This window comes from Rattus norvegicus, chromosome 3, assembly GCF_036323735.1.
Source record: "Rattus norvegicus strain BN/NHsdMcwi chromosome 3, GRCr8, whole genome shotgun sequence".
Taxonomy (NCBI): Eukaryota; Metazoa; Chordata; class Mammalia; order Rodentia; family Muridae; genus Rattus; species Rattus norvegicus.
Window position 1 is genome coordinate 153,004,548 of NC_086021.1, and position 12,171 is coordinate 153,016,718.

The window sequence follows — 12,171 nt, forward strand, 5'->3', positions numbered from 1 at the left end:
CCAGAGGCAAGCGGCAGGAGGCAGGACCAGTGGCTACAAACTGGCCACCTAGCATACTCTCGAAGCTCTAGCTGAAGGCAGCGGATGGAAGAGAGCCAAGGGAACCCTCCTTTTCTCTGAAAGTTTCAGGCCAATCCTCCTTGGTGGAGAACGGTCTACCCAAGTCCTGCTTAGCGGGCCTCCCGCACCACATCGCCTCTTTCTCTGGGCACCAAAGGGTTGAAGGACTGTGCACCGGGCTGTCCTCCACAGCCCAGTCTCCTCCCTGCGCCCCCTCCCCGCGGTGCTGGCCAGCGACTCTTAGCATCCCGGGAGCTGTCCCCCGCCCGTGCGCAGCCCCCCTGCTGCCGACCCACGGCGGGGTACGGGAAGCTGCGCTCGCTCCTGCCTTTGGCGCGCCCCGGCCGCCGCTCGGCTCCGAGTTCCCCCACCCCTCCCACTCCCCGCGTGGACATTGGAGTGCGACCCCGAGACGCACTCCTGCAGCCTGAGAACAGGCCTGCTCCGGGTGGCCAGCGGCCGGCCCTCCTCTCGCCGGTCCTTCCCCGCTCCTCCTCCACCGCCCCCGCCGCCCCCGCCTCCCGGCCGCCCCCGCCGCCGCCGCCCCAGGCCGAACGCGGGCGCGGAGCGTGGGAGCCATGGTGCGCGAGCAGGAGAGGGACCCCGAGTGCAGGGAGGCGGCGGTGCGGGCGAGCGGCGAGGAGGAGGAGGCGGCGGGGGAGGAGGGACTGAGCGATAGCGACGAGGGCGACGGCGTGGAGACAGGCAGCGGCCGGGAGGAGGGAGAGCAGGAGGCGGCGGCCGGGTGGGAACGCAGCGAGGACGCGCGGCTGCTGCGCGCAGGGCTGCCTCCCGCCGCCGTCCCCGCCGCGGCCGCCCGCGACCCGAGCGGACGCCGCCCGCCAGGGACGCCGCCCGGCCGTCCGAGGATGCCGCCGCCGGGCGACCAGGACCGCGCGCGCCGCCGCAGCCGCCGCCGGCGGAGGGACCTTCTGCTGAGCCAGCTCTGCTTCCTGGCTTCGGTGGCGCTGCTGCTCTGGTCGCTGTCGAGCCTGCGAGAGCAGAAGGGTGAGTGCTCGCCGCTTGCCCCGAGTGGGCGCTGCGGCTCCAGCGCTTCGGGCTCTCGGGGCTCGGCGCCGGGCGAACTGCGCTGGCTCTGGCCACACCGAACAGGCACCGGGACACTCTGGTCTTTTGCAGGACTAGAATGGAAAGGGTCTGGGCTCTAGGGCTGCGGTGGTGGAGGAGTGACCCCGTGGGCACCAAGAAGACCTTTACCTCTTGCCTCCTGCCCTTTTCCCACAGCCTGACTGGTAGTGGCTGTGGTGGCAGTCTCACCCTAGGCAGGAACCCTTTCACCGCCAAGACCAGTAATAAAGTTGTTATGACAGAGATCAGTACCTGTGCACGTAACCAACCACCTGTACTCCTGGCTTGCTGAGGGATTGCAGGGCAGGCTGACCAGCTCACAGCCGGCTCTCCACGTGTTCTCCACACAGAACAGGTGGGGTGGGCAGTAGAGAATGCTCCTTGCCATCTTTGATCCAAGAACAGGTGCTGGGAACTTCGGATAGGAGAAAGTGAAAGAAACCAGCCAGGTTTTAGGAAAGGGCATGTTCTCTTAAAGGGTTGCTTAGCAGGAACACATGGATTCATTTCTCAAGGCTGCCTTGCTTCCTTCCACGGACTTGATGCTGGGGGCGGGCCACTCCATGCTGTCCACTTTTTTCTTGGTGCTTTGGCTGGTGGTGCACACACACTTGTGTACACACACACACACACACACACACACGATATTTTGGTTTTATCTTTACCCTTGGCTTTTGTGGAGCTAAAATAGATATTTAGGAGAAATGTGCTCAGAACAGTTGGCCATTGGAAAGAATTTGGACTCTGGGGTGCAGCTGTGTAAGGAAAAAAAGAAAAAAAAAAAAAACACCGCAGAAAGCAAAGACCTGGGAGAATAACGGTCGTAAAATTATTTTGTATCCTGGCTTTTCAAGTATCAGGTTTGTGAGGAAGCGGACAAATAAATGATTGTGGGGTAAAAATAGTTACAGATAAGCACTGTACTGTTAAGATAGACTTAGATCTAATACGTGGTGCTTTGAAGCACACAATAAAAGCATTTTGATAGCGATGGTGACATTTTAAAAGGTGCCATCAATCAAGAAAAGGATTTCCTTCACATTGGCTGGTGTGGTTCCGCATGGTGAAACTCGGGGGTCATTCTGAACTTAGCAGATCTCTCTACAGACTTCATCATATATGGTAATAGGAGAGAGGCAGCCCTGGTCTTCAGCAAAGCCCTTAGACTCCAAGACTATCTCCATTGTTTCTGAATCTGGTCTTCTGGCCCTGGGTGCTGATGTGAGAGAGGGGGCTGTGCTGTTTGAATGAAGTGAGATTTTTTTCCCAAGGGCAGATTCAGACCTGCTAAGCAGTATCCACTGACTGTCACTAAGAGGGTGAGTGGAAGCCAGCAGATAGTTTATGCTTCCGTTAGCAAGAGTTATTCCAAGTCAATTACCCGGTGGCCGTTTCCCTACAGGTTGGAGTCCTGTGAGTGCTGGGTTTCCTAGCACTTTCCAGGACATAAAAGACATTTTTTCCCCTGGATGTTGAATGTGACCCACACGGTTAAGTGGATCAGTTGAGGGGGGGGGGCAGTTCAGTTCCTGCCACCACCAGATGCTGGAATATTTAGGCTGATAGGGCATCACACACTATGAACTTGGAACCTGATGACTACACTTTCATTTTGAGGTAGTTGCCTTTTGAGGTAGTTTCCCTGACATTTCTGTTCAGATGCTTCCGATATCATTCCATCGAATGTCCCCATCTCATTCCTTCTCTTGTTTACCTTTCTCTCCTTTCTCACTCTCACTTCTTCTGTGGCCTGTCTGTTAATGCCTAGTCCATGAACACCTCCATTCACAGCAAGAAGACTTCGTTGGGAGAAACCAACAGTGCAAATAACTTTGTCACCCAGGCTCTGTTTACACTCCTCCATCCCCAACTCTATGACTGGCTAGTCTTAATTTGGTCTCTAATAACCTTTTCTTGCATTAGATGCTGGTGTTTTCAATAGGTGAGGCACAGCCAGGTTGGAGCAGCAAGTCTTCTTCGAGATAATTCTAAACAGATTAATTACTGCATGGAGATCTTCCAATGATATTTTTGATTAGGAAATTGCCAAATTTAATATTTAAACATCAGAGTAGAGACTCTTACCCTGAAAATTTTGGGACCATTCTACATTAATATCCTTTCACCAAGGGCAAAAGGTTCAGAGTTCCACCTCATTTTAAAGACACTGGGACTCACAAAGGGTGACTGAGTGAAGTCACATAGCAGTTGAAGAGTGGAGGTACAGACCTGAGGTGACCTGGCTCTTTGTTCCCAGCTGTGTTTCTTGCTTGGGGCTGCAGGACTGTGGTGTTCTTATGGTCATGTGGGGGTACCTTCCTAAAGACCAAAGGTAGTTTTTATCTTTAAACGCATGTGGTAATTATTAAAGATAACCAGATAACCCATCAGAGACTTGTTTCCCATGATTCCCACCCCACCTTGTTCTTTTTCTTTCTTATAAAAAGGGCAGTTAGTTCTTTTTATAAGAAAGTCCAGGTAGAGGTGTGTGGCTTTTATGTTACATAATGTCTAACATTTCTAATCATGAAATTTGGGATCTCTTTCTTGATTTCTAAGTAAATCCAGATTTGGTTATATACTGGAAAGTTTGCTTCTGTTTTGCAAAGCTCTGTATTGGGTTAGAAGTATAGAAAAGAAAAGAATCTATACTGAGTGTTTTTCCCCCTCCTGTGTAGCTAGGACATGAGGATTGTTTAATTTAGGTCAGGAAGAGTTAGTGCTGGAATGAGGAGAATTCTTAATTCTAACTACAACAAAAGCAATAATAATAACAACTACAGTTTGGGCATCCCAAGTGCCAGGCACTGTGCCAAGCACACTTTATGCACATTTACCTCATCTGTAAACACCGTCTTCTGTCCTGCGAGCCTTCAGCAGGGGAGACACAAAACCCAGGTGCCCTACTTAGTGGTTGCTGATGGAGATCTCCTTTTTGATCTCTGGGTTCAAAGCCAATTTAAATAAGGTGTTAGATTTGCTAATGAAGGTTTTCATTTATTCTTGCAATGAGAACAGATTACTTTTGTATGTATTGAGTGGCTTAGAAGTGTTTCCCTTTTCTTGATACGACCACACAGACATATTTCTCTAGAAGTAGAGGTAAAAACCCCATATTCTCTGTCTCTTTCTCTTTCTCTCTGTCTCTGTCTCTGCCTCTCTCTCTCTCTCTCTCTCTCTCTCTCTCACACACACACACACACACACACTTTTGTGCATATCTCTAGGAAGTTTTAAGGGGTATAATTAAGAAAAAGCTTAAATTTGAACACACAAATACACACATCTGCGTGCACGTGTGTGTGTATTGCTCATGGATGTATATTTTGTTTGTCAATTATTATTACTATATAACAAATTAGCTCCAAACTTGACTTAAAACCACTGTTTATCTTCCTGCTCATGGATACTCCGGCTGGGGAATTTAGATGGGCATGTTCCGGACGGCTTTATTCTACTCCACTAGGTCAGAGGTCAAGGCTACGAAGACTGCAAGTCTGGGCGACTTGACAGTCAGCTCTGGAATCACGCAGGAGGACATCGCAGCCATGTATAAGGGCTGATGTGAATGTTGACTCAGACCAGCACACGGCCTTTCCAGAGGGGGCTCAGTTTGAACTTCCTCAGAGCATGGCAGCCAGATTCTAAGATAGCACCCCTGAAAACAAGGTAGAAGTGTGTAAATTTTAAGCTCTGGCTTCAGAAGTCACAGAGTACTGTTATCACAGTGGTCTTCCACTGGTAAAGGCAGAAATAATGTCACCCAGGTTGAAAAACTGGGGATATAGAGTCTCTGCTTTCTCAGTTTAATGGGAGATATGAGGAAGATGTATTTGGAAAAATCTGGAGATCTGAAGGGATTGTAACGTAGGAGTGAGTGAAAGCATGTCCCAAAGTGGCTAGTGGTGGAATAATGGAACTACATAACATGCATTCGCATGCAGATATTTGTATGCACACTTATGTGAATGTATACTGTAAATTCACGCACATGAATAATGTCTTTGAACTGTCCTCCAATCATGAAAGTTGATTGCCTTTCCTCGTATTTGGTATGGAGATGGGAACTAAGTCTAACAAAGGAGCTACAGTAGGGTCTCGGACTGCAGATCCCCTAGGTCCATATCCCTTCCCTTGGTCTTCTCTTCTCTGATTTTACCTGGACTTTTATTTTGCTTCCCAAGGGTGTGTGACCTTTCTGGTCCCAGATTTCTCCCATGTACAGGTCCCACTATACCGCTGCGTCCACCACAACTAGCTAATCCTTCACTTCTGCAGTTACTTAATCCTTCACCTCCAGGCCAAGATCTCCTGGACTATATTAGATGCCCCACAGTGTCCTCTGGAAACACAGCTTTCTGTTTGACTGTATTTATCAAAGTCGGCAGCTATCTATTTGTTTGGTCAGTGTTTGAGTAACATTCCTGCTCAACAGATTCTGAGTTCTGGGAGGTCGGAGACCCTGTGATCTATTCTGACACATCACCCCTATTCACCCAACCCATAACAGGAGCTCAAAATATATTTGTTATAGATAGACAAGGCCTTTTGGTTTCTGAACTTTAATGCCCACAGTCAAAACAAGACAGAACCAAACCTGTACCATGTTTTAGGCACCTGCTTGTTGCCACATGTGTATTTTCATAATTTCTAGTCCTGTAAATTTGACATTTCTCTTTGGAGATCACTGAGTTGAAGAAAAGTGACAGGCTGCACCTGGTATCAGTTGGATAGTGGTAGGATTTGAACCGGGGCATGCCGGTGTCAAAACTGCATACAGCTATGTTTTCCAGCACTGGCAGAGACGATGTGAACGCAAGACAGGGAATCACCCTGCCTTTTTCAGTCAGCTGAGGAGTAAGGAGTAACAGAAGGTTGGTTTCATAGAAGCAGTATTTTAGAGACACGCTGCGTTCAACCTTTTCCATTTTCTGCACAAACATATATAGAAGTGTTTCTTTCCTCCTGCCTTTTCTTAGCTGCTCATCAACCCAGATTTTTCTCAAAGATTTTCTTTCCTTGCAAGCCTTGAATCCTTGTGGGAAGATTTTTTTTTTTTACCCTGGAGGGTTGGCAAAGCCGAAAGAATTGCAAAACTAGCTATTTGCTGAGCATTCCAAGGCCTGGTGGAAGCTGGCTGATAGCGCAGGACTTTGGCAACTCTCGCGTCTATAAGGAGTTTTCCTTGCTCACAAGGAGACTCTCTGTGTATGTGTTTGGGTAACAGAGGGAAGGATACTACACAGACTATCCTGTTGGGGAAACTGAGGTCTAGGGGCTTCTGAAAATATCCACGGAGTCACATTGCAAGTGGATTGTGATCTCAGGAGAGCAATTTGAGGCTTTCTGGCTGATGGCTGCCAGGTTTTGATTCTGTAGAATTTGACAGCCAGTTTTATTCATTGCTTGCAAATAGTTTCAAACAAGGTCCTGTCATGTAGGATCTGAGAATGAGAAATACTGAGGATGTAACTGGAGGGAAGTTTGCTCTGAACCAAAGGGTGATGGGCTATGGGGCTTCCAGCAGTTCACGTGCTGTTCTCTCCATCCACTTCCGGCTTCAGATTGACCATGCTCCTCACTGTTGCTAGTCTTGGGTGTCACAGTCTTTTGATGGCTTCCCTACCCCCCATCACCATCTTTTCGAGCTGTCTTTTTGTGAAGTTCATCTCAGTGGATTCCTTGGAAGGAGTCCTCTCCAGCACCCCAGCGCAAGAGACCTGGGGATCTTTGAGTTTACCCACTTTAATCAGGCATTGCTAGTTGTTGGGCTGACAGTGGTGTCTGACATAGATACTTAGTTTCTCTCTTTGAGCTTTGTGAGAAGAGGGACAGTGTAGCCACTTTTGAAGAATTGTTAGATATGAAAGAAAGGCACTGTGTCCTGGAGCAACCTGTGGTGCTTCAGAGGTCCAGGAACCTGGGAAACAGGGAAAGTAGAAGATAAAGGGAGGAGGGCGGAGTTAGGCAAACTCCTAGAAAACTGCGAAAAAATAGAAAAAATAAATGCCTGCGGCAGCAACTGACAGAGATGCAACTAACTGCAGGTGGCCAATAGCCACAAATAACATTTTCCACCCTTAATTAGCAAGTGGGAAATTGGAACTTAAAAATAACAAGATGATGTCTTTTTTTTTTTTTTTTTTGGATAATTAGATCGGCAAAAGTTAGATGAATTCAAGTGTAGTTGCTGGGTGATTGAGTCTTTCCCCCTTTGAACTAGGGACAGCCACACATATTTTGAACCTTATGTTAAAGCTCAGTGGACTTGGACCCACATGTGGACCGTGGAGATGGTTGGCTGTGACCCTGTGATGTTTGGAGTTCAGGATTAGAAGGTCGGGAAAGACCAGTACCAGTTGCTCTTTTAAACCATCCATTCTTTGCTCAGCAGAAGCTATGTGTTCCCGAGAGGGTGCACAAATAAAATCAGCTCAGCTGCGACCCAGTTTGGGGAATTTCCCATTTGTAGCCTTTGCAGCATTGACAATGTTCCTCTTCATTTCCCCTTTATGTCGCTGCTTTGTTCTGGCTTGGAAAGAGGCATTTTTACTCTAATGTCCTGGTCTGCCACCAGAATTTGAACCTATGGAGGACAAGAAAGAACCAAGGGACAAGAGTGAGCAGGCTGCCATTACACATTGACACCACAATGTCAATAATGTCATTTTCCAGACAGAATATGAATAATGCTCAGTTTTGGATAGTTTGACTTAGTGAGCTGGTAAGACCTGAAGCTGACCATTGGAAATCGGGATTGTTAGCATAGATGAGGAGTAGAAAAGAAGGTGAAAATGATCTCTTTGGTGAGCTCCCGTCCCCAGTCTTCTCTGCGTTGTCACCTACGGAACTCTGAGCTTCACTTGTGTCTGAATCTTGCCCAGAGATACTGATGGACTGCTCCAGAGTATGGTGTGGGCATCCGGATTCTTGTTAAGTGTCGGTGCCAGTGTGCAGCCAAGTCTGAACCCCGCTGGGGTAGGTTAATGTGCAACATGCACTGTAGTGTGGCCATGTATGGGCTCCGTGTTTTTGAGCTGTGAAACGCATTGAACTCACATTTTCTGTTCTGAATGTAAGTGAACTCTCTTCTAGTTTGCTAAACCTTTGCTAAACTCTCTCCTCTCAGTCTCATCTCCTCCCTATGTGTGTGCTGACACTAAGTTCTCCATCGGGGGTTCCCTTGGAAGTGATCTTCATCCAGATTCTTCTGGCCTTTTGTTGTCTGGTCAGGCCACTTGGTCATCTTGCTGTCCAGCTGTCATCTTGCCACCTTCCTTCAGCTCTCCGTTTTTCTCCCCCCGCCCCCGGAAGCTGCCTTCCTATACGTCATGCGCATGTTTCTCTTGGCATAACCTGCTCTTGTTGTTTTGGATATCACACACTCCAGGTTCCCCTGTAATAAGGCAGAGAAAGCACAAGTTTGACACCTTGTCTGTTTGAAGATGTAATCCTACTGACCACACATGCAAGATAGGTTGGGCTCATAATTTAGTTTACACACCTGCAATCCTAGAACTTGGGAGGGCAGAGGCAGGAGGGTTATGGCTTTGAGGCTAGCCTTAAATCTAAGATAAAAGGAAAAGAATTTAGGATGGACCTCATTTTTCCTGGGGATCTGAAGATGTTTCTTCGATATCTTTCTTTAATGATGCCTCTAAGAAGTCTGATGCTGCCCTGGTTTTTTATTGCTTTTATTCTCTGTTTCCTTTTTATAAAATATGCATGTGATTTGCTCTGCTCCTCATGTGCTGTTTGCTCCCAGTGTCTGTGATGTTATAAGACTAATGTGGGCATGTGTCTGTCCAGTCTCTTAGTCTTCAAATCTGGAAGTACATGTCACTCAGGTCTAGGGACTTCCCCTCTATGATGTCCCCATCCTTTTTCACTTGGGTTCCTGAGAGTGCCTCCTAGTCTGTTTTGTTTTCTCTATTTTTACCTTTTTTACTGAGGGTTTCTTTTCTTTTTTTTTTGTTTTGAGATAAGTTTTGTTATACAGTTCAGGCTAGCCTTGAACTCATGATCCTTCTGCCTTGCCTCTCAAGGGCAAGTATTCAGTCATATGTAATTGTCCCAGACCTTTGCTCAGATGCCTATTAATATTATTTGTTATTTATTTATTTATTTATTTATATTTACACATGGGTATTCTGACTACATGTATGTCTGTGTACTACATGTGTGCCTAATGCCTGAGGAGGCTAGAAGTGAATGTTGAATCCTCTAGGATTGGAGCTACAGAAGGTTACAAGCTGTCATGTGGGAGCTGGGGACCAAACCAAGGTCCTCTGGCCCAGCATTCTGTATTCTTAATCTCTGAGCCATCTTTTCAGCCGTTCTACAAGTTTTCTTAATCAGGAATTTTCCTTATAAATTTTTCTTAATTATTCATTTGTATGTGTGCATATCTGTGTATGTGTATGCATGTGCATGCGTGTGTTCATGTGTGTGCACACATGTGTTCCTTTTGTTGCTCTGTCTTCCTTCATCCACATGCATCACCCCTTCTACTTCTAAGTGCATGCATTAGTTTTGAAGTTTCCTTTCCCTCCTACGGACTCGTCTTAAGTAGTAGAGTAGTTCTTGTCCATTTATGTTGTTCCATTTTTCCAGTCAGTGCCTTTAGTTGCCAGGAGAACTTGGGCATCTGTGCATGCCTCATGTTTGGGTGGGGCTGTTGGAAACAATTGCTATAGCAGAGGAAGGTCTCATTGGTGAGAACCCATCTGACTGGACCATATCATATCACCGGGTAACACATCCAGCCTCATTTCCCATCTTTGCCATGGGCCCGTCAGATTTTCTGGAGAAGGATCACTGTGTGCTCCCAACAGCAGGGAAACCTGTTCTGTCAGGGAGTCCAGTTAGAGCAGAGGCTTTCTTCAGCAAAAGGACTTTTCTTTGACTCAAGGATGTAGATCCTCCCAACAATGACTGTGAATTTATTTGTTGGCAGAATCTAGACCACCCCAAGTTAATTAAGTCACCTTGCCTACCTTCCTCCCCTCTTCTTCCTTTTACAACTTTATCTGCTGTACGTAAGCAAACTAAAGGTGGGGCAGAGTAAGAGGAATGGACAATCTTTTTACTTGGAAATATTTTATCCAGTGAATTGAAGATTCACATATGGGTGGGAAACCTAATACAGAGGCTCATTGTACATGTTTTCTAGTTAACGTCACTGCGATATTGCAAAACTGTGACACGATATTATCAGGATGATGGTGGCATCATTCCAATTTGCCTCTCTAGTTCAGATTAACTCTCTTCCACTGAGTGTGTGCATGTGTGCATGCATAGGTGTGTGTGTGTGTGTGTGTGTGTGTGTGTGTGTGTGTGTGTGTGTGCTGGGTTCTGTATAACTTTATAACTCATGTGAGTTTATGTATCTACCACGACAGTCAATAGAACAGGGAACCTCTTATGACAACACCATCTATACATTTTAGTGCTAAAGGGCCAATGGCATTAAGTAGTTGGTAATAAACTACATTCAAATAAAGTCAACTTCAAAAATCAGAATTTTAGAATGAAGGGAAATAACTACTAAGAATACTGTATTCTACATAAAACTTTTTATTATAGATTGGGGCAGAGAAAGGTTCGCCAAGGCCTGTTACATTTGAGACTAAAGATGTGGACAGCCTCCTGTGTTTGTGGAGTTACCACTGTAATGTATGGAAATCTCAAGTGAACACCAGGGGAGGGCTGTGCTTGGCTTGCTGATGGCTTCTTTAATGGATAATTACTTTCTGTCATTTGCACAATATTTCTGAATGAAGAATGCCTGAAAATGGCTTCTTTAGATAGAGGGAACATTCAGGCAATTTAGCCGTGAAGCTTCCATATTGCTTGCGTCAATATTAGTTTTCTGGAGTATTAGACAAGGAGGCACTCTTAGGGGCGGCCACTGGGTCTGAATGTCTGATTTTGTTAGAAGTGACAAGAAATTTTTGAATTTCACTCTTTGCTTGGGGAAGTAACACTTAAAACCCAGCATGAAGTTAAAGAAGAAACATATCAGCGAAGACCAACCTGGTGAATTACCTCACATTTTTAAATGTTATTGAAATGATGTAATCTTCCTGGGAAATTTTGTGACATTAAGGAGAACCGGTCCATGGGAGAAAATGGGGGAGTTACAGGATTAGTTGCTTCATGCAACAAGTGTGATCGGTAGGATAAGAGGTTCTTTGGAAAATGAGTGGCCATGGATTTGTTTTCTTGTCAGCAGTGCTTGAGCTCATACCTTGCCAACTTTGTTTCATCGTAGCTTCTGGACATTGATCTGAGCGTTGGTTGCTAAGGAGAGCTTCCTAGGACCTTAGCAACCTAGGATTTGAAAATCAAACCAACAGCCTTTGGAGTGGGTTTTGCTCTTGATGTTTGAGATCCTGAGTATGTTTTGGGGTTGTATGCTGAGAGTAAACTTACTTCATCCACTTTAAGCAAACATAGGCACAAAGTTAGACCAGTTCCATTATTTTCCAAAAGCATGATGTTATTTTCCCCCCTTCAATATGTTAAAACTGAGATCAAACCATATGTAATGTCTTTACATTTTTTAAAAATTAAATTTCTTCTTTCCTTCCGTGTATGTGTGTGTGTGTGTGTGTGTGTGTGTGTGTGTGTGTGTGTGTACATGTGTTTATGCCACAGCATAGGTAGAGAGATCAAAGGACAACTGCAAGATTGAGTTCTTTACTTTCACTGTATAGATGGGTCCCAGGGATCAAACTCAGGCTAACAGGCTTAGAAGCAAGCACCTTTAGCCACTGAACCACCTTGCTGGCCTCTAAATATTTTTAATTGAAAAATAACCTAACTTTTAATTTAAAATTGTATACAGTAAAAACTGATAGTCAAGACACAGATAATATATCACCATCCTTGCAAAATTCCTTTGAATTATCCCTCTGGAGCCACCTCCCCCCTCATGCATTACCCTGTCCATTCCTCTCGTCAGGGGATTTGATTTTTAAAGAATGTAGCCAGGTCTTCCAGTGGAGGGATAAGTACAGC

The 12,171-nt window shown here is 46.0% G+C and overlaps 1 protein-coding gene across 1 annotated transcript in view; it reads left to right on the plus strand.

The window, feature by feature from the left end:
* The first annotated feature begins 870 nt into the window (after positions 1–870).
* Slc24a3 (solute carrier family 24 member 3) overlaps positions 871–12,171 on the plus strand; it is a 499,080-nt gene continuing 487,779 nt past the window's right edge. Inside the window, exon 1 of the mRNA NM_053505.3 lies at positions 871–1,068. Coding sequence (NP_445957.2) covers positions 930–1,068 — 139 coding nt within the window. The 5' untranslated portion in view covers positions 871–929. The remainder of the gene's footprint in view (positions 1,069–12,171) is intronic.